This window comes from Nyctereutes procyonoides, unplaced genomic scaffold, assembly GCF_905146905.1.
Source record: "Nyctereutes procyonoides isolate TBG_1078 unplaced genomic scaffold, NYPRO_anot_genome, whole genome shotgun sequence".
Classification (NCBI taxonomy): domain Eukaryota; kingdom Metazoa; phylum Chordata; class Mammalia; order Carnivora; family Canidae; genus Nyctereutes; species Nyctereutes procyonoides.
Genome location: NW_026575159.1, coordinates 32,543,301 through 32,566,374, shown reverse-complemented (window position 1 = coordinate 32,566,374; position 23,074 = coordinate 32,543,301). Strand labels below are relative to the sequence as shown.

General features: G+C 66.2%; 3 protein-coding genes across 7 annotated transcripts in view; 2 read left to right on the top strand and 1 right to left on the bottom strand.

Annotated features, from left to right (window-relative positions):
• Positions 1–1,246: 1,246 nt before the first annotated feature.
• On the top strand, positions 1,247–7,025 carry MROH6 (maestro heat like repeat family member 6). Of its 3 annotated transcripts, none has more exons than XM_055314067.1 (14): positions 1,250–1,847; positions 1,960–2,163; positions 2,270–2,424; positions 2,914–3,031; positions 3,172–3,356; positions 3,436–3,573; positions 3,678–3,792; positions 3,862–4,005; positions 4,363–4,536; positions 4,789–4,956; positions 5,196–5,315; positions 5,557–5,659; positions 5,757–5,822; positions 5,983–7,025. In XM_055314067.1, exons 1-14 carry the CDS (start codon positions 1,602–1,604, stop codon positions 6,216–6,218), a joined length of 2,172 nt encoding a protein of 723 aa, XP_055170042.1. In that variant the 5' UTR covers positions 1,250–1,601; the 3' UTR covers positions 6,219–7,025. The 3 variants fall into 3 exon arrangements, with proteins under 3 accessions (XP_055170044.1, XP_055170042.1, XP_055170043.1); XM_055314068.1 differs by having other exon boundaries at positions 1,252–1,847; positions 1,960–2,112; XM_055314069.1 differs by lacking the exons at positions 5,757–5,822; positions 5,983–7,025 and having other exon boundaries at positions 1,247–1,847; positions 5,416–5,639.
• Positions 7,026–8,895: 1,870 nt separating this feature from the next.
• Positions 8,896–14,993, bottom strand: GSDMD (gasdermin D). 3 transcript variants are annotated; one of them, XM_055314425.1, is made up of 13 exons: positions 14,822–14,956; positions 13,912–14,045; positions 13,582–13,636; positions 12,233–12,454; positions 11,897–12,089; positions 11,358–11,526; positions 11,140–11,236; positions 10,792–10,845; positions 10,140–10,181; positions 9,836–10,011; positions 9,611–9,752; positions 9,450–9,523; positions 8,896–9,302 (listed from the first exon to the last, which is right to left on the bottom strand). In XM_055314425.1, the coding sequence occupies exons 4-13, from the start codon at positions 12,447–12,449 to the stop codon at positions 9,060–9,062; spliced, it is 1,407 nt and encodes a 468-aa protein (XP_055170400.1). In that variant the 5' UTR covers positions 12,450–12,454; positions 13,582–13,636; positions 13,912–14,045; positions 14,822–14,956; the 3' UTR covers positions 8,896–9,059. The 3 variants fall into 3 exon arrangements, with proteins under 3 accessions (XP_055170400.1, XP_055170398.1, XP_055170399.1); XM_055314423.1 differs by lacking the exon at positions 13,912–14,045 and having other exon boundaries at positions 13,355–13,636; positions 14,822–14,993; XM_055314424.1 differs by lacking the exons at positions 13,582–13,636; positions 13,912–14,045 and having other exon boundaries at positions 14,822–14,993.
• Positions 14,994–19,923: 4,930 nt separating this feature from the next.
• Positions 19,924–23,074, top strand: part of ZC3H3 (zinc finger CCCH-type containing 3) — an 85,182-nt gene continuing 82,031 nt past the window's right edge. The window contains 5 exon segments of the mRNA XM_055314216.1: positions 19,924–20,047; positions 21,683–22,129; positions 22,132–22,230; positions 22,233–22,877; positions 22,880–22,997. Of these exon segments, the coding sequence (XP_055170191.1) occupies positions 19,960–20,047; positions 21,683–22,129; positions 22,132–22,230; positions 22,233–22,877; positions 22,880–22,997 (1,397 nt within the window). The 5' untranslated portion in view covers positions 19,924–19,959.

Below are 23,074 nucleotides of genomic sequence, written 5' to 3'. Positions count from 1 at the left end.
CAGCCCACTGCTCCCTAGACCCCCTGGGGCCTCCAGGGGTGGGCTGGAATCTGGGATTGGAGTGTCGGCCCAGCTCCCAGGGGAGGCCAAGGCTGGGAGTGCCTGAGGCTCATGGAGCTGGACTCGGGGGACAGATCTGAGGCTGGAGGACACAGGGCTGTGGGGAGACGGGGGCTTCTAGTGCCTATCTAGGGTTTGGGGGAGTTGTTGCGGGAGCCTGGGGGCGGGGAGCCATGGGGTGGGAATGAGGTGCCAGAAAGAGGGCCTGGGGGACTTCCTGCATCCGGGCATGGCCGCAGACTACACACCGACCATGGGCACTTCAAGCCTCCCGAGCCAGAGCAGCCCAGGTGTCCCTGGCCACTGCTGCTGCCAACCCCGGGACTGCCACGGGGACACTGCGCTCATGGGCTCCACCCTACTGGCTTGGCTTCTGTCATGGGGTCACCAGGCCTGGACCTTAGAGGAAGCCAGCTCCTGACCCAGCAGCCTCCCAAAGGGAGGGGAGCTAGGGAGGAGATGAGCCGTGCTGGGCCTGCCTCTGAGCAGGGAGCGACTCAGCTTCCAGAGAACCACTTGGGGGAGATGTTCTCTGTGCTGTGGGCTGTGGGGGGGGCAGGGGCTCTTGGATGCAGGCGGCACAAGGGCGGCAGAGGCAGGCAGGGCAAGGGTGTGGAGAGGTGCTGGCTTCCTGGGGCCCTTCCTACAACACTTCCGCTTCTTCAGGTATCTGACCAGACTGGCTCTTCTGGGTCCCAAGGCTGGGTTAGGTTGGGCAGTGTCCCGTGTCACCGGGGGAGCGTTCCAGGATCTGGGACAGAGGCCTGATCAGGCCAGCCCTGGGGGGCATGAGGCTCGGAGGGGTACAGAATTCACCAGGCCCTAGGGACCCACAGGTCACCATGTCCTCTGCACGGGGTCCAGGGGCCCTGACCTTACAACTGACCAGGATGCAGAAGGCCCACCCCAACAACAGTGGTCCCAGCAAGGGTGCCCGAGTGGCCACAGGCACACTCCTCTCCCCCCTGCTCCACCCCTGCCCTGCCTGAGCTCAGAGGCAGGGACAGCTCTCTCAACCCCCCTCATCCCCAGGACACCTGGCTAGGTCAGAATGCGGCGGGGACAGCCCAGCTCCAGGCCCCGCTGGCTCCTCTAGGGCTGAACCAGGCAAAGCCTTAGCTCAGGGCTGGCCCGGACTTCCGGACCCTGCTGGGGCCTGCTGAGGGCTGTCCACACCTGCCTGGGGTCTCCCCACCCAGGGGGATGGATGTCGGGGTGCAGGTCCACCATCCCAGGCATCCCATCCCTTCCGCAGGGCCCTGGCGGGCACAGCCAGAGCCCACACACTCGAGCTCCAGGCTGGCTACTCACTGCGAGGGCGGGAGGGCCCTTCACAAGCCACTGATGCCTACACCTGGGGGTGTCTGTGAAACGCCCCAACCCCCCCACACAACGCTCGCACGCATGCGCCACCACGCCTGTCACCGGTCCTACCTGCCCAGGACCAGCTTCTAGGTCAGGCCTGGGCACGACTTCCCGGGAGAACCAGCACAGGTGCTGCAGGCCGGGCTCAGCTGCGCAGCTTGGGGTGTGCGGTGGCCATGGCCTGGGGACTGTGGGGCAGGGCCCGAGGGGGCCCTGTGGGGGCTCTAACCCTGTCGGCTCTGGCTGAAGGCATCCAAGCCAACCAGGGACAGACCCCAGGTCGCTCTTCTGCTGGTCCTCAGCCTGAACGTGCGCTTGAACCTGAGGTGGAGCCTCGGAGTGCAAGTGCCATCCCCCCAGCCAGTAGGGAGCTGTGCCCCTCGCCCAGCGGGCAAGGTCCCGCCCCTGAGGGACCCCACCAGGTGAGTGTGGAGGGAAGGGAGGCCGAGGGGACCCCAGGAAGGAGGTTGGGGGGCACTAGGGAACAGAATCAGGCGAGGCAAGACTTTGTACTTCCCGCCCACCCTGTCCTAGGAACCCCAGAGTTCCTGGGAAGAGGGGGCGCTCGCTGACCTGGCCTTGTACACGGCTGCCTGCCTGGAAGAGGCTGGCGTTGTGGGGACCCAGGCAACAGCGCTCATGCTGTCTTCCGCTCTGGAGGCCCGGGGGGAGCATCTGGAGGACAACGTAAGCCACGCCCCCCCGGGGCCCCTGACACTCCTGCTGCGGAGTTCCAAGGTGGGGGGACAAGCAAGTGGCCCGACCAGCACACAGGCTGCGGGCTGCACCTGCCCTGTGGGGGCGCAGAGAGTGGCGGAGCCCTGATGCCCACTCACCTGTACAGGTGTATGTCCTGGTGCGAGGGCTGCTGGCGCAGGTGCCCAGCTTGGCCCAAGGGAGGCCCCGGCAGGCGGCCCTGCGGGTGATGAGCGCACTGGCCCTGGAGCACGCGCGGGAAGTGGTGTGTGCGCTGCTGCCAAGCTCGCTGCCCCCCGACCGGTAACCTGCCGCACCCAGGCTGGAGCCACATCTTGGAGCCCCCTTCCCCATGCAGCTTCCTTCCCCTTCCTGATCCTTCCTGATTGGCAGTGGAGTTTAGCCCCCGTAGGGGGGAGGGGACAGAGGGGGGCAGAGCCTCTGAATTCCCTCCACCACCTATCGCCCTGCCCTCGCACCTGGGGGGCCCTGGCTGGGGGCCCTGCCATCATCCCCCAGGTCATGCTGGAAGCCCAGCCCAGGGCTCTAGGGTGGGACGAGCAAGCCAGCTGGCTTCTTGGCCCCAAGGCCCCTGGCTCCTCGGTTAACCTGCCCCGGAGACGTTTTCTTTGGTTTCATCCTCTGCAGTGACCACGTGCAATCCAGCTTCGTTTCCCTGCTGCTGGCTCCACACGGGGTTTGGGGTAGTCTACACAGATGCCACTCACTCTGGTTCTCCGGGGGTTTGCGGGGGGAGGGGGACTCCCCGTCTCAGGTGCTCCGTCCCCCCAGGGCAGCTGCCGAGCTGTGGCGCAGCCTGAGCCGGAACCAGCGCGTAAACAGGCAGGTGCTGGTCCAGCTGCTGTGGGCGTTGAGGAACGAAGCCCGGCCTGAGCTCGAGGCGCTGGCGGTAGGAGACTCCCCAGGGCCCAGGGGCAGGAGCGGGGGCGGCAGCTGCTCCTCAGTCTGGTCCTCAGGTGTCCGCGGCTTTGTCCTCGAGCTCTCGGTATGTGGGGCACCAGGGCCTGAGCCTGGCTTCTTGTTCTGCAGGCCACTCGGGCCCTCGGGGAGATGCTGACTGTGTCTGGCTGCGTGGGTGCCACTCGGGGCTTCTACCCACACCTCCTGCTTGTGCTGGTTACACAGCTACACCGGCTGGCGTGGCATGTGCGCTCCCCGGACACCCCTAAGGTGCAGGCTCCATGGCACCGAGGGCCCCCGCACAGCCACGCCAGGTGAGGGGCACGCGCCAGGGAGAAGCGGGGGCTGGGCCAGCGCCCTCCGTACCCTGACCCCCTGCCGCCCGCCCCGCAGCTGTGCTGTGGAAACCTTGAAGGCTCTGCTCACTGGGGATGGAGGCCGCATGGTGGTCACGTGCATGGAGCAGGCCGGGGGCTGGAGGAGGCTGGTGGGAGCCCACACCCACCTAGAAGGCGTCCTGCTGCTGGCCAGGTGCTGCAGGCAGGGGGCGGGGGGGGGGGGGGGGCGGGTGTGTGCTGGTTAGGGGGAGCCCCGCAGCAGCAGGACAGAGAATGCCCATTTCCGCCCCACCCCAGTGCCATGGTGGCCCACGCTGACCACCACCTGCGGGGCCTTTTTGGGAACGTGCTGCCCCAGCTACGCAGCCCCGAGGACACGCAGCGCCTCACGGCCATGGCCTTCTTCACGGGGGTGAGCCTGCTTCCCCGCGGCGGTGAGGGGCGGCGTGGACGCCCGAGTGCTGACCCGCCGCCCCCTCAGCTGTTGCAGAGCCGGCCCACAGCAGGCCTCTTGAGGGAGGAGAGCGTCCTGGAGCGGCTCTGCGCCTGGCAGGGCGACCGCGAGCCCACTGTGCGCTGGCTGGGCCTGCTGGGCCTGGGCCACCTGGCGCTGAACCGCGGCAAGGTGGGGGCCAGGGGAGGGGAGGGGGTAGAGGGTAGGGGGTAGGGAGGGGGAGGGGAGGGCACCTCGACAAGGTGGGGGCCGGGGGAGGGAGAAGGGGGTAGGGAGGGAGGGGGGGTACGGAGGGAGAGGGGAGGGCACCGCGCGACAAGGTGGGGGCCGGGGGAGGGGGAGGGCGGTAGGGAGGGAGAGGGGAGGGCATCGCGACAAGGTAGGGGGCGCACCGTCAAGGTGGGGGAGGGGGCACCGGGGCGGGGGTGGAGAGGGAGAGGGCACGGGGTGGGGGAGGGGCGAGAGGGCGCCGCGGCAAGGTGGGGGGCGGGGGCGAACGGCCGCCCACGCGAGCCCCTGCCCCCGCAGGTGCGGCACGTGAGCAGGGTGCTGCCCGCACTGCTGGACGCGCTGGGCGAGGGCGACGCGAGGCTCGTGGACGCCGCGCTGCGCGCCCTGCGGAGGCTCCTGCTGCGGCCTCGGGCTCCCGTGCGGCTGCTGAGCGCCGAGCTGGGGCTCCGCCTCCCGCCGCTGCTGGACGACGTAAGCCCCGCCCCGCTGGCCCCGCCCCGCCCCCAGCCCCCACCTTGCCCTCTCCCCCCTCCCGCCCGCCCCGCCCCTCCCCCGCAGGGCCCCTCCCCTCCCCCGCAGGGCCCTGCCCCCCAGCCCCCACTTTGCCGCGGTGCCCTCTCCCCCCTCCCGCCCCGTCCCTCCCCATCCCCATCCCCACCGGGACGCCGCCCTCCCCGGGCTCTCTGGGTCCTGGGTCTGCCCCGAGCGCGTCCCCCCACGCAGGCCCGGGACTCTGTGCGCGCCTCGGCTGTCGGGCTTCTGGGGACGCTGGTGCAGCGGGGCCGGGGCGGGCTCCGGGTGGGGCTCCGCGGCCCCCTGCGGAAGCTGGTGCTCCGGAGCCTCGTCCCTCTGCTGTTGCGCCTGCAAGATCCCAGCCGGGATGCTGCTGAGGTCAGCCGCCCAGACCTTCCCACTGCTGTCCCCATCCGGCCCTCCCCATCCCCCCGGCCCATCTGTGAAGTCTGAGGTCAGGGACTCCTCCAGGGACGCCCACGTCGGGGGCTCCCGAGTGCCTGGCCTTTCCTGGGCGGCTTACCCTGGGCTGCTCCGGCCCTCGTCCTGGCCCCACCCGCCCCCCTATCCCTCTTGTCACTTTCTGGACCTAACCCTGACCCCGTCCCCTGTTGTAGAGTTCAGAGTGGACCCTGGCCCGCTGTGACCAGGCCTTGCGTTGGGGCCTGCTGGAGGACATGGTCACGGTGGCCCACTACGACAGCCCTGAGGCCCTAAGCCGCATCTGCCACTGCCTGGTCAGTAGGGGAGGACAGTGCCTGGTACAGGGTATGGTCGGCTGCCCACGAGCTGCAGTGGACACCAGGCCCCCCAGACTGAGTCTCCTCACTCCCCCAGCCAAGGTGGCGGCAGGCCTAAGACCTCAGGGCCTGCTGCCTTGCCCTGGGGGCTCCCCAGGGGACCCCAGCCTGGGGGCTTGCCTCAGCCACCTCCTCCCCGTGTGGGATTCACGGGCTGCCATGAGCCCATCGCTCCCAGGTGCAGCAGTACCCGAGTCACGTACCCAGCTTCCTGAGCCAGACCCAGGGCTACCTGCGGAGCCCACAGGACCCCTTGCGCTGGGCAGCGGCCGTGCTCCTAGGTGAGGCGGTCCCGCTGTCACTCAGGGCTCTGGGAGCTGGACGGGCCCCACCCTGTTGGGGTCTGGGGCCAGCGCTCACAGGTGTGCCTCGGTCCAGGCTTCCTCGTCCACCACACGTGCCCAGGCTGCGTCAGCCAGGACCTGCTGGACTCCCTGTCGCAGGGTAGGGCCCAGCTTGCTTGCCGGGGTGTGGGGTCCTGGAGAGGCCGTAGGCGCAAGGCCGGGGTGGGTGGGAATGGATGGCTGGAGGGCCAGGGCCTGGAATCCGCGGTGGCCCTGAGAGCCGCCCCCACCCCCCTGCCGGAGCCGCCCTGTGCCTGCAGACCTGGGGCAGCTGCAGAGTGACCCGGAGCCAGCCGTGGTGGCCGCCGCCCACGTGTCCGCCCAACAGGTGGCGCTGCTGACCCACGCACAGGCCGGGCCCCGCAGCCTGCGACTCCTCCTCCGGGCAGGCCTCTGGCCCCAGCTCTGCCCCCGCCGGCCCCCACCGGCCTTCAGCGACAGCCCTTTCCAGCCCCGCAGCTTCATAGGCCGCTGGGGCTGCGTGGGACCTGGCTGAGCCCAAACAGAGCCAGCCCAGAGGGTGCCTGGGGCCAAGTCAGGCTCTGGCCAGTCCCGGCCAGGGCGGGTCTGCAGAGGAGGCTCACAGGTGCAGGTGGGCAGCCTGGGCCTGGTCCTGGGTGCACACACACCCTCCCCGTCCAAGAGCACTCCGCCTGGCAGCCTCGGGGCCTAGGACAGCGGTGCCTCCTGTCCCAGCACCAGCTTGTCCTCAGCCTCCTGTGCCTCCTGCACCCTGGACGGCACCCAGCCTCGTGAGCTGGGGTCTGGTGGGGACATCGTGAAACTGGCCTGACCGTGGGAGCCGGCGCCACCATAGGGTGTCTGCTTTCTGGGCCTGCGCACAGCCCGGCTCGGCCTCCCCGACCCGTCTGGGCTCTCCTCCCCAGCAGCCCCTCAATCCCCGTCCCCCATCCCGTCTCCATGCCCCCACCCCATTCCTGCTCATCGTGTCACACCACCCGAGCCTTCTCCTGGTTTCCCCTGACGTCCCCACTGGAGGCTTGGGACGACACCTGTGGCTTCAGGTGTGAGGTACCACCGTCAGCACCCCACCAGGCCGGGCCCTCACACCGGCTCTCCAGCGCCCTGTGTGGGCTTGGACGAGGACAGCACGACTGGGCATGCAGGGAGGAAGGCCCTCTCGAAGCCGGCTCCTCCAGAACGCCTACTTTGAACTATTCTCTCTCCCGCCTCAGAGAGGCCTTGGCTCACAGCCTCTTGGGGGGCTGGGAGAAGTCCTCCCAGTCTGGAGACCCCTTGGGGTCCTGTGGGAAGTGTTTTAAATAAACACAGGTGGATGAAAGGGCTGTGGTGTGTGTCTGGGATGGGGTCTGTGCCCAGGATGGATTCTGATGACCTCAGCCTGGTCCACCGTGTGGCTGAGGATCACATGTGAGGCAGTGTAGCCAGGAATAAGGATCCGCCTGGTGGCAGGGTGAGAGTCAGGCTGGTTCAGAGTCCAGGTCTGTGGCCAGGGTCAGGCGGGGCTCAGCCTGAGATAAGGAAGAGAAAGCTCAGGAGCTCAAGCAGGAGGGAGGTGAGGTGTCTCTGGGGCCAGGCAGGGTCAGGCTGAGGGCACGGGTCTGCAGGGAGCCAGGCAGGGCTTGGGTGTTAATTCACAGCCTCCAGAGCAGATGCCAAACAAGATTAAGCCGTAAGAAACGTAGGGAGGAAAAAAAAAAAAAAAAGAAACGTAGGGAGGACGCAGGACAGGCCAGGAGGCCCTCAGACTCCAGGGGAGGGAGGGCGGGAGGGGAAGCAAAGGGTTGGTGGGAGCATCCTGGGAGTCCGTGCTGGCCTGGGTGCCCTCGGGCTCCCAAGACAGGTGCTGTGCAGGGCTGGGTCTCCCTCCTCAGTTTCCCTGGAGGCAGCCCGTGTGGGGGGAGCATCCTCAGGGCTTTGACTCGATCGGGGCCCTAAGCCAGGCCGAGCAGGAGCCTCAGGCTGCCCTTGGTAGCGGCCCCTGAGGCCGGAAGCCAGCCTGGCCTCCCCACAGCTGCAGCCTGGGAGCCAGGCCTCAGGAGCCCGCTTCTCTCACCAAGGGGAGCCCGGTGGGATGGAGGCCTTCTCCAGAGGAGGCCCCAGCCCCCATGGAAGCTCAGGCGGGCCGTGCTGCCCTTCCCACCCCTTAGCGGGGGCGCAGGCTTGTCTCTTGCATGATGCATCGGCCTGCTGGCGGCCCCGTGCCCATCCCCGTTCCTTGGCCCCCACCCAGGACCACTGGACCAGCCACCCTCCAGGTGTGGGGTCCATGCGACGTCCACGTGGCCCGAAGGCCCAGGCGGTGGCTGGGCCCTGGGAGTGTGGCTGTCCCACCCTGTGGCGCTGCTCAGCCGTGTGCCAGGCGAGCGTTTCCAGCTTGGGGAGGGGTCTAGGCTGACTGGCTCCACCGGGCCTGCCCTCAGAGGGGCCCCAGGTGCTCCTGCCTCTGGAACGCTTCCCGAGACCTGGCCTAGTCCAGTCCTGCTCACGCACCGTGGTTTCCTTGGCAGCGCCCCGGACCAGGGCTCCCAAAAGAGAAGCGTGGGTCCTGGAGAAGCCCAACAGGCCTGGCACTGCCTGCCTCCCTCCGTGTGTGGGAGGCGCACCTAGAGGGTTCCTGGAACCGGGATCTGGGACGTTTCTGGGGCGGTCCACCTTTGTTCTGATGATACTCATTCCGCTGTTGGGTTTGGATGCCACACATCCTCCCGAGCTCTTGTCCTGGCAATGGTTGGACTCACGAGCCCTGGTCCGGGGTGGGGGGTCCCCGAAGCTGTGTCAGCAGCGGGCTGTGACAGTAGGACAGCGCAGCTTCCTCCACCCTCCCGTATGACTGCGCCTCCCACCGGGAGAGGGACCTGTCTCCCTGGCTGAGCACATTTCTGGAGATGGGGAAGGACACCACCTGTCCCTTCCCCCTGGGCGCTCCCACCATGGGAGGCTGAATGCCCAGGAATCTGCCTCTGGGGCAAGGAGGGATTTCACTGCCTGTCCAGAGCCCCATGAGCCCCAGGAGGACAGGGAGCCCCGCAGTGTCACAGGATCCAGTGTGAAGACCACGGAGGAGGCCCCCCTGCTTGGCCCCCATGTCTCTCCCCACCTCGAGTGGGCACGGGAAGCCAAACAAGAGATGGTCCCTGCTCCCTTCCCGGATCTAGGGCCCCTCAAAAACTCGGTGACCCATCTTTCCTTTGTATATCACATTTACTGACTTTCCCCAGCTCCCCACCCCAGGATGAACTGGCCGCATGGCTGGGTGGGGCTCTAGCCTTCCCGGTGCGGACAGCCAGGTGGGCATGAGTCCCACGCCGTCTGGAGAGCTGCCCAGCATGCCGGCGGGCAGAGCCGGTCAGCTCTAACAGGGGTCCTCGCTCAGGCATAACAGCAGTGCCAGACAGGCGTAGAGTGTACATGTGTGGTCCCGGGCCTCTGGCTCCCAGCACACCTGGGGGTCGTCCACCTGCAGCTCGAGGCCGCACTCCTCCAGCAAGACCCACGCAGGTGCCTCTGCGTCCCAGCTGCCCTCCAGGAGCCCCTGTGGCAGGGACACAGCCCTGCGCTCCTGCCAGGGGGTGCTCTGCTCCAAAATGCTCTGCACCTGGTAGGACAGGGTGGGGGCTTGTCCGTGAGCAGCTCTTCCCCCGCCGCCCCAGCATCCAGCACCTGCCCGCAGCACTCCATCCTAGAAGCACCTGGGGCCCCTCAGCACAGCAGCCCCTTCTCCCTGCAATCTGTGCTCTCTTACCAGCTTGAAGGGCCGGGACAGCTCTCCTGTCTCCAGGACCTTTGTGAGCAGCTTGAGCTGGGTTTCACTCAGCCCTGGGAGGAGACTTGAGGTAAGAAGGGTCCAGAAATGGAGAAGCCCACATCTCTGCCCCGACCTGCCCTGCCCCAGCAGCAGCTCACCAGTCAGCAAGTCCACCAGGTAGAGAACGGGTCTGGCAAGTTGCTCTTCTAGCGTTCTGGAGGTATGCACCAGGCACTCGAGGACGGCGCCCACCGGACCTTCCAGGGGTGCCACCCACCCACAGAACAGGCCCTGTTCCAGCTGCGGACACAGGGAGGGCCGTGAGCCCGATGGGCCGGGCGCAGCACCCCCCCCCCCGCACCCACTCCAGCAGGCCCGCTCACCGCCTCCTCCAGGGTTTGCAGGGCTGGCTCCTCCTGCAGCACCCGCACCAGGCCTGCCAGCAGCTGGTCGCACAGGCCCCTGGACAAGCCCCGCAGGCCCTCGGCCTGGGTCCCCACCTCTGCCAGCAGGCCCTGGAAGTCTTCTGTGACTGCCACTGAGTCCTCGCCAAACCCGTCTGCGGGGAGACGGCTGGAACTGCCTGGCTGCCCACAGGCCCCAGGAGAGCCCTGGTCGGGAAGGGCAGACTCCCAGGGGCAGAAAGGGGGTCCCCAAGGGTTCCAGGGTTGTCAAGAAGGTACTGACCCGACTGTATTTTGGAGCCTGCGCTGCTCATGGGCTTGTGATCTGGAAGGGACAGAGTTAGGGTGGCGTGCAAGCCCCTGGGCCCTCACAACCCATCGCCACCACCCAACACTGGCAGCCCGGGCAGGTGTGAGGCTGTGCCAGGCCGATGTCAGCGCTGCCTTGTAGCTGCTCCGCCCAGCCTGTGTGTGCACGTGTGTGTCCATGCATGTGCGTGCACATGTCTGTATATGTGTGTCCATGCATGCCTGCACATGTGTGTCTGTACATGTGCGTGTGGATGTGTCCGTGTGTGTGCATGTGTCCATGCATGTGTATGCCTGTCCGTGCACGTGTGTGCATGTGTGCCAGTGTGTGCATGTGTCTGTACATGTGCATGCGTGTATGTGTGCACATGTGTGAGTGTCCATACATGCGTGTGGATGTGTCCATGCATGTGTGCATGTGTCCATGTGTGGGTGTCTGTGCACGTGTATGCATGTGTCTGTGCATGTGTGCGTGTCTGCATGTGTATGTGTGTGCATGCATGTGCGCATGTGTCTATGCATGTGTGTGCGTGTGTATGTGTCTACTCCCACGCCTGCTCCTCAGGAGCCTCTCTGCTGAGCTGAGCTGTGCAGAGGCCCCGTCTGGGGGCGCCCACAGGCCTCACCTTTCTTGGACTGCTTGAAGGTCCTCTGCTTCTTGTTCGGGAAGAGGAGGACATCTGGGAGCCAGACCAGAGAGGGGGGGGCACGTTGGCCGGTGACCCAAGCCTCCCCTCACCCACTGGGGCCACCCTGCACCGTTGGCCCCGTGTGCCCCAACCTCCCACTTCCCAGAGCATGGGCTCCTGGGCTCCTGGGCCCCCTCGGCCCCCTGGCCCCCTCGGCCCCCTCGGCCTGGGAAGTGGTCCAGCCAGGTGCTTGCAGCACCCCAGCCAACTGGCAGTTCGTCCCCTGCTTCCCTGCCTATCTGTCCTGGAGCCTGGGCCCCAGAAGTCACCCCAACCCCAGCTCACCCCAGTCAGGGCCGATAACCAGCTGGGCCACCTCGAACGCAAGGATGCTGCCTGAGGGGATGGTGACTGTCTTCTTCCGCCTCAGATGGCCCTGGCCCTGAGGGGTGGATGTGGGCTCAGGACGGGGCTCTGGGTTGTGGGGCTGGGTAGGTTGGGGGCTGGGGCTGGGGGTCTGCCTGGGGGCATCCCCTCCTGCCTCCCCAACCCATACCACACACCTGGAGGGACAGGGCTCCAGGCAGGGAAAACTGGCTGGAGCCCTCCTGCTTATAGATCCAGGTGACTGTCACCTCCTTCTGTGTCTGCAGCACCTCTGTCACCACGAATATGTCGTTGCCACAGTTCCGCAGCTGTTCTAGGACTTTGTGCTGGGGCTGCCGTAGGCGCCTATAGCAAGTGGTTGGCCTGGAAGCTGCAGGGGTGTGTCCGGCCCTCCCCACCCCCGGGTCATGGGACCAGCTTCCCTCCTGGGACCTCAGCCTTTGTGCCAGCCCTGGGGTGGCCGGGAGCTCTCTGGGTGCCCAGAGACAGGGTTCCCATCCTTCCCTCCCTGGGGGCTCCCGACGGTGTTTGTGGGAGGGGTAGCCTGTGGGGAGAGGGGGCACAAGACCCAGGGGTGCCAAGTGGACATCCACAGAACCTCCAGATGCAGCCAGAGCAGAGATGGGGGGTCCGGCACAGACGCCCTGGGACTCCTGACGCCCCAGGCTGTGACCTGGTGGCTGCCTGGGGTTGGCAGGTCCCCCCCGGGGCTCACCTCTCTTGGCGCATGGTGTCCCAGGTGTTGGGGACCACTCGCAGCGTACACACGTTCATCGAGGTGCTGAGGTTGTCAGCCACTGTCGCCTCCCCTGCCAGCTGCACCTGTCCTGGGGGTGCCAGCTCCACAGAGCCCTGCAGCTGCCCGTCCATGAAGTCGCACACGTGGAAGGGGCCGTCACATTTCACAGCTAGAGCCAGACCAGAGCTGAGGCCCCTGTCCTCCCAACTGCCACCCATCCCACCTAGGCAGACGGCCTGGAAGGCAGGAAGCCCGAGGCCCAGCACGGGCAGCAGGCCGGCCAGCTGACACCCTTCCCACCAGGCTGGGTACCTGGTTCTGGGTCATTAGGCTCCAGAATGTCCCTGATGGACAGGTTGATGCACTTGTAGCGTGGTTTCCAGAACCACAGTCTTGAGAGCTTCCTGGCCAGCAAGCAGTAGGGCTGGAAGCTGGTGGAGCTCCGCAGACTGTCCACGGGGATGAGCTTGCCTCTGTGGTCCAGCTCCCGGATCACGCTCTTGATCACTCCCTCAAAGGCAGATCCCATTGCTCCTGAGGAGGACAGGGGGCTCAGCCGTTCTGCCCTCGGGGCTGGAAGAGGGGGCGGGACACCTCTGGTCCTGGATGCCCTGACGGGCAGTGTCTACCCTGCCAGCCACTCGACTGTCTCTCCACGGGGCTGGTGGACACCTCTAGGCAGGATGGCATTCGCAGCCCTCGGCGGGGCTCAGGCCATTTACACCATCTGTACCGTGGCCAGAGGGCCCGGGGGGGGGGGCAGGAGAGCACTGGGGCTCTCAGTGCTTGGGGGGGCACTGAGACCTTTGCCACTTTGTCCACCCAACGTGGCTTAGAGCCACTCACAAAAAGCAGCCACTGAGGAAGGGAAGGGCAAAGCAGGAGAGTGACACCAGGACAGTGCTCTACAGCAGCCGGGTCCCTGGCTGAAGCATCCCGAGGGCAGGGGAAGAAATAGGAAGCACCGAGCTTCTGGACACTGGGCACAGGGGCCCGCAGCCTGGCGCAGCCACAGCATCCCCCACTTCTCAGGATGTCCTCGGGGCTTTCTCTGTGCCCGGAGTTCCGTGAGCCGCCTGTCCAAGGCTGAGGCCTCAGGGACCAGAGGCCAAAGCAGGCCTGACCCCAGGACACGGGAGGCCTGGACCCCAGGCAGGGGAACCGGCCGGCCCCAGCCACTGTGGTGGGTCAGTGCTGGTCCGTGTGTGGAGGAGGCCGGGGGTGCCTGGGAGACCCCCCCCCCAGAGTCAAGCCCAAACCCAGATGGGCTTCTGAGAGGACTCAGACTTCCCCAACGGGTCTGGGTCTACAGGGAGCCGGGGAGGGGCCGCAAGCAGGTGGTGCCCCAAAGAGCAGGCATCGCCCCTGCTTAGCGTGAGCCACACCCCCCCCCACCAGGTAGAGGGAACGCACTGGGCATGGGGAGCAGCTCACCGTGACTGTCACCCCCCGCTCCAGGCCCACGACAGGAAGCAAGTCCGCCCCAAGACCAGGGCGGCGCTGCTCTGCTGGGGAGCCTCCGAGCAAGCAAGCTTAGCTGGCGCCGGGACCCAAAAGTGAAACTTTGGCTTCGTGACGCCAGCAGCCACTCCCGGAAACACCCCAGCCCGCAATGGGGGGGGGGCCTCCGCCCGCCCAGCCGCCCAGCCCCGCGGCCTCGCCTCCAGCGGCAGCGCTTCTGAGATTTCCTTCCTATGCTCAGGTCCGTCGACGTTTCTGCAGAGAAAATGTTCAGAGGGTCAGCGAGCACGGCCCGGGTGTGGGGGGGGGGCGCGGGGGGGCCCCCCGGGCCGCATGCCGCACGGGCGCTTGCTCAGCATCGTTGGCAAAACCGAAACGGAGAAGCGGCCACAGGTCGTGAGCCCGGGAAGCGTCTGGGCGCGGGCACGGGGCGGCCCCGGGACAGAAAGGCGGGAGCCTCAGGAGCCGGCGGGTCATGGGTGCTACATGAGCCTTGAGGCGCCGGGGCTGGGGGGACAGCCCATAGGTACCCCGTTTCTTTTGAGGAGACGAAACGCTCTGAGGTCGGCCGTGGCGCTGCTGTCACGACTCCAGACGCACTGAGCACTGAAGCGAGTCGTATGCCCTGTGGACCGCTCATCCATACAGCTGTTGCTGAGAAAACCTGCAGTCAGGAGTTTTTTTTTTTCTTTAAGATTTTATTTATTTATTTATGTGTGTGTGTGAGAGAGAGAGAGACAGACCCAGGCAGAGGGAGAAGCAGCCTCCTTGTGGGGAGCCCGACGTGGGACTCGATCTGGGACCCCAGAATCACGCCCCCAGCTGACTGCGGTGCTAAACCGCTGAGCCACACGGGCCGCCCTGGAGTCAGGTTTTCTTTTTTTTTTTTTTAATTTATTTTTTATTTATTTATGATAGTCACACACACACACACACACACACACACACACACACACAGAGAGAGGCAGAGACATAGGCAGAGGGAGAAGCAGGCTCCATGCACCGGGAGCCCGACGTGGGATTCGATCCCTGGTCTCCAGGATCGTGCCCTGGGCCAAAGGCAGGCGCTAAACCGCTGCGCCACCCAGGGATCCCCTGGAGTCAGGTTTTCAACATCCAGGCCGTCGTCCCGCTCATGCTGGGCAGTGACAGTCACGGCCAAGGCAGGACAGCCAGAGGGAGCCCCGCGGGCTCCCCCTCCCGCGCTCCCAGCCCTGACACCCTGGAGGCCGAACGGGGCGAGGCTTGGCCGGCTGTCCCTTGGGGGCGGTGGGTGCTCGAGGTGGCCGAAGCTGCAGGCCCACCCCTGGAGGCCACTGCTGCCGGGAGCAGGAGGCTCCAAGAGCCTGAGCGGGGAGCCCGCGTGTGCTCACGCGTTTGCCATGTGCGCTATTTGCGCTTGCACACGTGTGTGCCTATACACATGTGTCGTGTGCATACCTGTGTGGAGGCCGTGAGGCCAAGGCTGGGCCGAGGCTGCTGATGCTGGAAGGCTGTCCCGCCTGGGGCCTGTCTCTTCGGGCACAGTCTGCTCCTTCCCCTGCTCCCACGCGGCCGGCCCCGGGGCCCTGGGTCCGAGGCGGAGGAGCCGGTGGGGCATCCGAGGGCAGGCTGCCGTGCACGCGTGTGCCCAGAGGCACTTACGGGGCTGCCATGGCCCTGGGCGGGGAGGGCGGGGGCCTGGGCAGGGCTGCCGCGATTCCTCTTTCGGTTTCAGTTTCTGCCAATAACCAAAATACGAGGCACTGGCCAAGCCCAGCCTGCTGCGTGTCTATCTCCCAGGCTCCCGGCTTCCGGCGAGGACAGAGGTCAGCCCTGGCACGGCCTATGGGGACGAGAGGTGGGAGGGGCTGCCTCTGTGCCCTGTCCCCTCCCTGGCTCCCATTCAAGAGGGGAAAGGTGGCCAGCAGGACACTTTGAGGGCCAGGAACTCCAGGGTGACACTATGTCCTCCTCAAGCCCACCCTCTGTGTCATGGTCACAGGTGAGGCTGCCCTGGCCAAGGCCCTGGGGGTCCACGGGGATAGCAGGTTGTGACCCCAGACGGGGAGGCCGCGGGCACCTTGGGCTGTGTGCGGGGCCTGAGGGTAACCCAGAGCGCTGGGTGGAGGGCACTGCCCCAGGTGCACCCTGGCCCAGGCGTTGGGGGCACACAGAGCAGGCCCCAGCACCCCCAGCACGAGCAGCCCAAGGCCGGCTGCAGCCGGTGGCGATCATTACAGGGGCGTTCCTGGAAGTCCGTGCCCACACCCTCCGCAGCCTCCCCACCAGCCCCCATCACTGCTTCTGCCCTGTGTCCACATCTCGGTCCTGACCCCTGGGCCACTGGGGTCCCTCGCTCCAAAAATCGGTCAGGATTAGAGACTTCCCTGTGGCGGCAGCCCAGGGCCAAGAGAGTGCTGAGCGCAGACGAAGTCCCAGAAGTCTGAGAATTAAGTCCCCCCTCACCCTGGTATCCCTCCCGCTCCATCCCCACGGCCACCCGGGGGGTCAATAGCTATGGGCCTTGGGGCACAACTGCAATGACCTGGCCAGCAGTCGCTCAGTCAACGTTGTGCGGATCTCAGGACAGCGGGGTCAGGGGCGGCTCAGGGGCACCCAGGGGTCTGGGGGCAAGAGCAGCAGGAAGGCCACTGTACTGGGCCCTGCAGTGATCTGTCTGGTTTGCTGGGCTTTCTGCCTGCTGCAGTGGGGGCTGCAGGACCCTATCCCGCCCCAACGGGACCTCTGCAGGAGGAAGCAGCCCCCTTGCTCACGCTTCTGGTTTTCTGGGCCTTACTTCACTGCCCCAGCTGGGAGGAGCGCTCACTGCCCGAATCCAGGCATTGCTGGGGCAGGAGGTGAGTAGTTACTGGCGGGCCCCGCTTGAGGTCTGCTTAGGTCCAGGCATGTGGGTTGTCCTCGAGCATATTGTGGAAACGCCGTGGTTTAGGGCACAGTAGACCCTAACACCTTTCTTCCAGACTGGACCTGGCTAAGAGTCTGAGGGTCATGCTTTTTAGCGAGGGTTAGGTGTGGGAGGTGATGCTGGGGTGACGCAGGGATCCCCAGGTCCTTGGGGGCAGCCGTCTCCCGCAGGGACACCTGCTCCCTTCCCTCTGGGATGAAAGGCGAGGGGGCGTCCATGGGGTCACGGTCCCAGCCTGCCAAACACCTGTTTCCCCCCGAAGGCCTGGCAAGCCAGGCTCCCACCTGCGTGCGCGCAGCTCCAGAGGGAAGGAGTTGGCAGGAGGGGTGGGAGTGCCCGGGTGGGTGGAAGGAGGCGGGTAGCAGGACGGATCTGACACCTTGACGTTCCCTGAGAATGGATCTGGTATGGCTACGCTGTGCTCTCCTTAATAGGCCCTGTCCCTTCGGAGCGGTGGTGCACCTGCAGGGCAGCTTTGTGCTGTGGCGAAGCAGCAGCCGCAGGAGAGTGGCAGCTGGGCGTGGGGAAGGTGGGAAGCAGCAGGCCTCACTCCAGGGCTTGTCTGCTGAACATCTGTCTGCGGTAGAGACCTCAGGCCGCCCCTGCCTGCCCCGGGCAGCCCTCTGGGAGGGTGCGGCTCAGGTCAGGCCTGGGGGAGCAGCGAGAAAGGCTGCGGGAGGGGGGTGGTCAGCAGGAAGCAAGCACTGCGGGGAGATGGCAGCTGGCCGGGACACGCGGGGCTCAGGAGGGCCCAGGACGGACACCTGCCTCCAGAAGTGACCTCTGAAGACGGTTGTCGTGGGAACTGGCTGTGCTGATGTCCTGACACCAGAGCGGCGCCTGGCCTGCTGTGAAGGGCTACAGTGTGCTCGGTGTGTTTGTCTGCTGGTCAGAGAACGCGCCACGTCTCGGGGCCTGGGAGCTGTCAGTGAAGCCTCTGCCTTGGGCTCAGGTCAGGATCTCAGGTCCTGGGATCGAACCCCATGTCGGGCTCCCTGCTCAGCACAGAGTCTGCTTCTCCTTCTCACACTCCCCCTGCTTGCTCTTTTTCTCTCTCAAATAAAAAAAATGTCCTGTTGCATTTTTTAAAAAGATTTTATTTATTCATAGACACACACACAGAGAGAGAGAGAGAGAGAGAGAGAGAGAGAGAGAGAGGCAGAGCTTCTCTTTCCTCTTTCCTCCAGGCAGAGGGAAGCAGGTTCTATCTATGCAGGGAGCCTGATGCGGGACTCGATCCCGGGATCCTGGGGTCATGCCCTGGACTGAAGGCGCTGCTAAACCGCTGCGCCACCCGGGCTGCCCTGCCCTGTTGCATTTTGAGGAGAGTTCCTAAAAACAAAATTACTCGAAAAACCCTCAGGGCCTTGGCGCACATTTCAAGTCGCCTTTCATTAAGGCTTTGCCAATGTCCGGAGCAGTGTGCGTTTCTGTGCCCCCCACACCCCGTGCCTACACTGAACAGAGCGTTTCCATTTTTGCCAGTTTGAGGAGCGTCAATGAGTTGTTGTTGTTGTTGTTGTTTTTTTTTTTTTTTTTTTTTTTATGATAGGCACACAGTGAGAGAGAGAGAGGCAGAGACACAGGCAGAGGGAGAAGCAGGCTCCATGCACCGGGAGCCTGACGTGGGATTCGATCCCGGGTCTCCAGGATCGCGCCCAGGGCCAAAGGCAGGCGCCAAACCGCTGCGCCACCCAGGGATCCCGCGTCAATGAGTTTTGAGCGTAACTGTTAGGATCAGTTTTGGTGAGTTAGCTGGGGCAGAAGGACGTCCTTGCTACAGTTTCTCACCCCGGGGACAATCCCCAAGGCTGTGCCCTCTGCGTGTGGCTGGGCTCTCCTCTCCGCCACCGCAGGACTGGACCACTCGTCCCATAACAGAAGAGAACAGGCTTAGGGCCAGACTCGCGAATCTCAGGAAATACCCCCACCTCAGTGGCGTGACCGACACCCACTGAGTCAAGCATAAACGTGGGAGTCGTCCTGAATTACGCCATCTAGGCTGGACACAACAGAAGTGGGCCGCCCCTGCCCCCGGGCATTGCCTGGGTTCACAGCAGCCGGCTGGCTACCAGTCCTGTCACGTGTTTGGCAGGTGGCTGACGGTGAAAGCGCTGGCGGCAGAGCTGCGCGGTTCTGTCCTCCACCGGGCCAGCCGCCACGTTCACGGGGTGATGGTTGTAGGAATCTCAAGGGAAGCAACGCAGGACGAGCCCAAAGGACCCAAAGGAGTGCTTTTCAGGATCCCTGTGACAACTCCCTCCCCTGACCTCAGGGTTTTGGCAAGTACGCCGGGCACCCTGGGCAAGTCCATGCAGCCTCCCTCCTAGGGTGCCTAGGCTGACTGTGGGTGAGGAGGGAAGGGGGTGGGACAGAGCATGGACAGGCCGGGTGGTGCCTGCAGAGGGACCAGAAAGGGTGCAGGAAGCAAAGATGGTTCCAGATAGATTCCACTCCTCAAAGGCCTCTGGGCTGGGAGGGACGCCCGGCTGCGGTTCCACCCGCTTCTTCTCAGCCTGGCACGCGCCCCCCATGAGGCTCCAGAGTGTCCACCGCTGTCGCTGTCTGCGGAGCGCCTGGGGCTGTCCCCCCTGCAGACACGGCGCCTGTGAACACCTGGCCTCGTTGCTGGCACGCGTTTCATCCCCGGTCGGGGGATCCCCGGGGGGGGGGGGTGGGCTCAGCGGTGGAGCACCTGCCTTTGGCCCAGGGCGTGACCCCGGGTTCCGGGATCGAGTCCCGCGTCGGGCTCCGTGCAGGGAGCCTGCTCCTCCCTCTGCCTGGGTCTCTGCCTCTCTGTCATTCATAAATAAATAAAATCTTAAAAAAATAACCCTAAGGTCGGTGCTGCGGTATCACCGCTGTGGTCCACGCTTTTCCTGCTCCTGCGGTAGCTCTTCCTTCCGCAGGCGGCCCCTCCCCGGCCAGCTTCCTCTTTCCTCGGCACCTGCCGCCGCCCCGCCCCCCCCCCCCCCCCGCCGCCGGCTCCCGCGCGCCCTCTAGGTTCGGCTGCTGAGCGTCCGGCCCCACCGTGCCTTCTCCGCAAGCCTCCCGGGCTCGCCCTCCGCGGCTCGCGGGTCGTGTGAGGTCGGTCCACGCGGCAGCGCCGCTTCCCGACGCGACCTCGGGGCGCCGCAGGGCTGCTCCGCCGCCCACCACGCCCCCTCCCTCCGGGCTCGCGGCCCCAGGACCAGGCTGCGAGCCTGCGTTCGCCCGTTTCCGCCGACACACCGAGGCTCTCCCGCTCTCGGCGGCTGCTCCTCCCGCCCCGACCCACGGAGCAGCGTTAGCAGCCCCACCGGCCGCCCCCGCGGAGCCCGCACAGCCCAACCATACGGCAGCGGGGGGCGCGGGGATCCCAGGCCCTCCGCGGCCCCGCCCCGGGAGCTAGCGCCACTTGCCGGCGCTCCCTACTGACGTCACCCGCCCCTCTGCGCAGGCGCGGCCCCGCCTTTCCGCGGGCGTCGCCAGGACAACGGCGCGTCCCCCGAGGCCCCGCCAACGCCCCGGCCTGGCTGGCAGCGCGCAGTCTCGGCGCTCCCGCGGGCCCCGCCCCGCTCCCGCCCCGCTCCCGCCCCGCTCCCGCCCCGGCCCGCTCCGGCCCGGCCCGCCCCGGCCCGGCCCGACTCCGCCCCGCCCCGCCCGCGGGGGGAAAAACAGTCGCGCGGCGATGACGTGGCGGGGGCCTGGCCGGGCGTCGCGGACTCCGGAGATGGAGGAAAAGGAGCAATTACGGCGACAGATCCGCCTGCTGCAGGGTGGGTCGGGCCGGCCCGGGCCCCGCGTCCTTCCCTGTGCCCTTGCTGCACGGCGAGCCCTGCCCACCCCCGGAGGGCGTCGCTCCCCGCCTGCGGTGCCGGCGGCGGGTCGGGCGGGTGGGGGGCCCCGGAGGGGGCGGCCAGGGTCGGTCGGCGCCCGGGTTTCGGCGGACGGTTAGTGCGGGTCCCGGCGGCGGCGGGCGGTCGCCTAGTAACCGCGGGAGGCGTCCGCCATCCCCTCGGCCGGCGCCCCTCGTCCGGGGCCGGGCGGTGCGGCGGGTCCCTGGACGTGTGCATCGGCTCCTGCCCTGCGTGGCCCGGCCCGGCCCCGGCTTCCGCTTTCCAACGCGCACATTCCCGTTTGCGGGGATCCTCCTCCTCAAGACTCCGGCCTTGGAAAGCGGCCGTGGGAGGGGCCGGGCGGGGTCCAGCTGCCCGGGCTTCGTGGGCTCCTGGCCTGCGCCGGGGAGGACCTGATGAGGGAGGCAGGACCTGTGATGGGGGGTGTGGGGGGGACAGGACCTGTGACGGGGGGTGTGGGGGGGACAGGACCTGTGACGGGGGGTGTGGGGGGGACAGGACCTGTGACGGGGGGTGTCAGGGGGGACAGGACCTGTGACGGGGGTGTGGGGGGGGACAGGACCTGTGACGGGGGGTGTGGGGGGGACAGGACCTGTGACGGGGGGTGTGGGGGGACAGGACCTGTGACGGGGGGTGTGGGGGGACAGGACCTGTGACGGGGGGTGTGGGGGGGACAGGACCTGTGACGGGGGTGTGGGGGGGGACAGGACCTGTGACGGGGGGTGTCGGGGGGGACAGGACCTGTGACGGGGGGTGTGGGGGGGACAGGACCTGTGACGGGGGTGTGGGGGGGGACAGGACCTGTGACGGGGGGTGTGGGGGGGACAGGACCTGTTGACAGGGGGTGTGAGGGGGACAGGACCTGTGACGGGGGGTGTGGGGGGGACAGGACCTGTTGACAGGGGGTGTGGGGGGGACAGGACCTGTTGACGGGGGTGTGGGGGGGGACAGGACCTGTGACGGGGGGTGTCGGGGGGGACAGGACCTGTGACGGGGGGTGTGGGGGGGACAGGACCTGTTGACGGGGGGTGTGGGGGGGACAGGACCTGTGACGGGGGGTGTCAGGGCGGGGACAGGACCTGTGATGGGGGGTGTCAGGGCGGGGACAGGACCTGTGATGGGGGGTGTCAGGGCGGGGACAGGACCTGTGATGGAGGGTTGTCGGGGGGCCCACTGCCAGCCTGCACCCCCCTGCACCATGGTAGCTATGCAGGAGCTTCCTAGGATGTATTGAGTGACACCCCACCTAAGAGGATGGTTGAACCCATTTCATATTCCAGAAAATTAGGGGTGATATGGGTGCATGTTTAGGATGAACAACCAGAAATAGGACTGGAGTAGAACGTGTGGGAAAAGGCTCACAGAAAACAGAGGAGTTTGGGTTGAACTGTCCACGGTTCTCAGGCACGAGGGGCTGCCTATCCTTGCTGGGGACCCACAGGCCCAGGAGTGAGGGGGTCTGTGCGGTGTCCTGTCAGCTGTGCGTTGCCAGAGGACTGTTGTCATTTTACTTTCACCCCCTGGCTAATTGAGCCTGTGATTCCGCCTTCTCAGGTCTGATCGATGACTACAAAAACCTCCATGGCAATGCCTCTGCCCCGGGCACCGCAGCTGCTTTCCGGTGGCAACCACCTGCTTACAACAGCAGCAGGTCCTTCAGTGCCTGCTACCCTCGTCCAAGCCGGAGGGGCTTCCCCCTGAACCACGGACCCGCGTGGCGCAAGAAGTATTCGCTTGTGAATCGGCCCCCGGGATCTTCAGACCCACCCGGTGACTGTACTGTGCAGCCACCCCTCAGGGCTGAGGGCAGCCAGGGTCCTGACCTCCAGCAGTATGTCCTGGAGAGGCAGGTGCAGCTTAGTCCAGATCAGAACATGGTTATCAAGATCAAACCGCCATCGAAACCGGGCTCGGCTAGCACTGCAGGGGTCCCCCGGGGCTCCTTGGAAGAATATGAGAACCCCCCCTGGAGCGACCACAGGCCTCAGGAGGGGGCGGGCGAGCCCCTGGTGGGCAGCGGCAACCCTCAAAGCCAGGAAGAGTCAAGGGGAGCTGCAGTGCAGAGGACCCCCTTCTGGTCTGCCAGAAGGAGCCCGGCAAGCCCGGGTGGTAAAGTCTGTGAGCAGCATGAGTGACAGCCCCTCCGAGCCCCGGCGGACTGTTAGTGAGAGTGCTGTTGCCGTCAAGGCTCGCCTCGTGTCCTCCGGTCTGCCCCAGCGCAGTGGCATGGCTGTGGGACGGAAGGTGGCCTCACACTCTGTGGACAGCTGTGTCGCACAGCTCTTTGGAGACGGGAGAGTGAACGCTGGCCATCCAGATCAGCCGGCTTCCTCTGGCTTGGTGGCAGGCCCTGCTAGACCAGCTTCTGGACCCAGGCAGGTCCAAGAGTCCTCTCTGCTTGCGTCCTGTCGAACCACCAAGTTCCGAAAAAACAACTACAAGTGGGTGGCTGCTTCAGCAAAGAGCCCCCGGGCCACTCGGAGGGCCCTCAGCCCCAGAGCAGCCTCAGAGAACGTGTGCAAGGCCCCCTTTGGCACAGAGGAACAGGTGGAGAAGCCACAGCTACGAGCTGACCCGGATGCTAAGCCCAGGAGGGCGGCTGTGTCCTCCACGCCCGGGGCATCCCCCAGCAAGTACAAGTGGAAGGCCTCCAGCCCCTCGGTCTCCTCGTCCTCCTCCTTCCGTTGGCAGTCGGAAGCTGGCAGCAAGGACCATGCCTCCCAGCTCTCTCCAGTCCCATCTCGGTCCCCCCGGGGGACAGACCAGCAGTAGGATCCAGCAGTTTGAAGCCCCTCTTCAGTGAGACCCCACTGTCAGCTTACAAAGTGAAGAGCCGCACCAAGATCGTCCGGAGGCGGGGTGGTGCTAGGTAGGTGCCCCTGCTGCCACCCTAGGATTCTGTCCGGGCAGGCAGGGGACAGGCCTGGGCCTCGCGAGCTGCCTGCT

What these genes read in the sequence shown, in the direction of transcription:
- MROH6 (XM_055314067.1), top strand. Translation starts at nt 1,602, where the DNA reads ATGGCCTGGGGACTGTGGGGCAGGGCCCGAGGGGGCCCTGTGGGGGCT. An exon ending in CCATGGCCTTCTTCACGGGG is followed by an intron (nt 3,793 to 3,861) that starts GTGAGCCTGCTT and finishes CCGCCCCCTCAG; the next exon opens with CTGTTGCAGAGCCGGCCCAC. An exon ending in GCCGCATCTGCCACTGCCTG is followed by an intron (nt 5,316 to 5,556) that starts GTCAGTAGGGGA and finishes CATCGCTCCCAG; the next exon opens with GTGCAGCAGTACCCGAGTCA.
- GSDMD (XM_055314423.1), bottom strand. Translation starts at nt 14,981, where the DNA reads ATGCCCCACCGGCTCCTCCGCCTCGGACCCAGGGCCCCGGGGCCGGCC. An exon ending in CTTCAAGCAGTCCAAGAAAG is followed by an intron (nt 10,182 to 10,791) that starts GTGAGGCCTGTG and finishes TGTCCCTTCCAG; the next exon opens with ATCACAAGCCCATGAGCAGC. An exon ending in TGCAAACCCTGGAGGAGGCG is followed by an intron (nt 9,753 to 9,835) that starts GTGAGCGGGCCT and finishes CTGTGTCCGCAG; the next exon opens with CTGGAACAGGGCCTGTTCTG.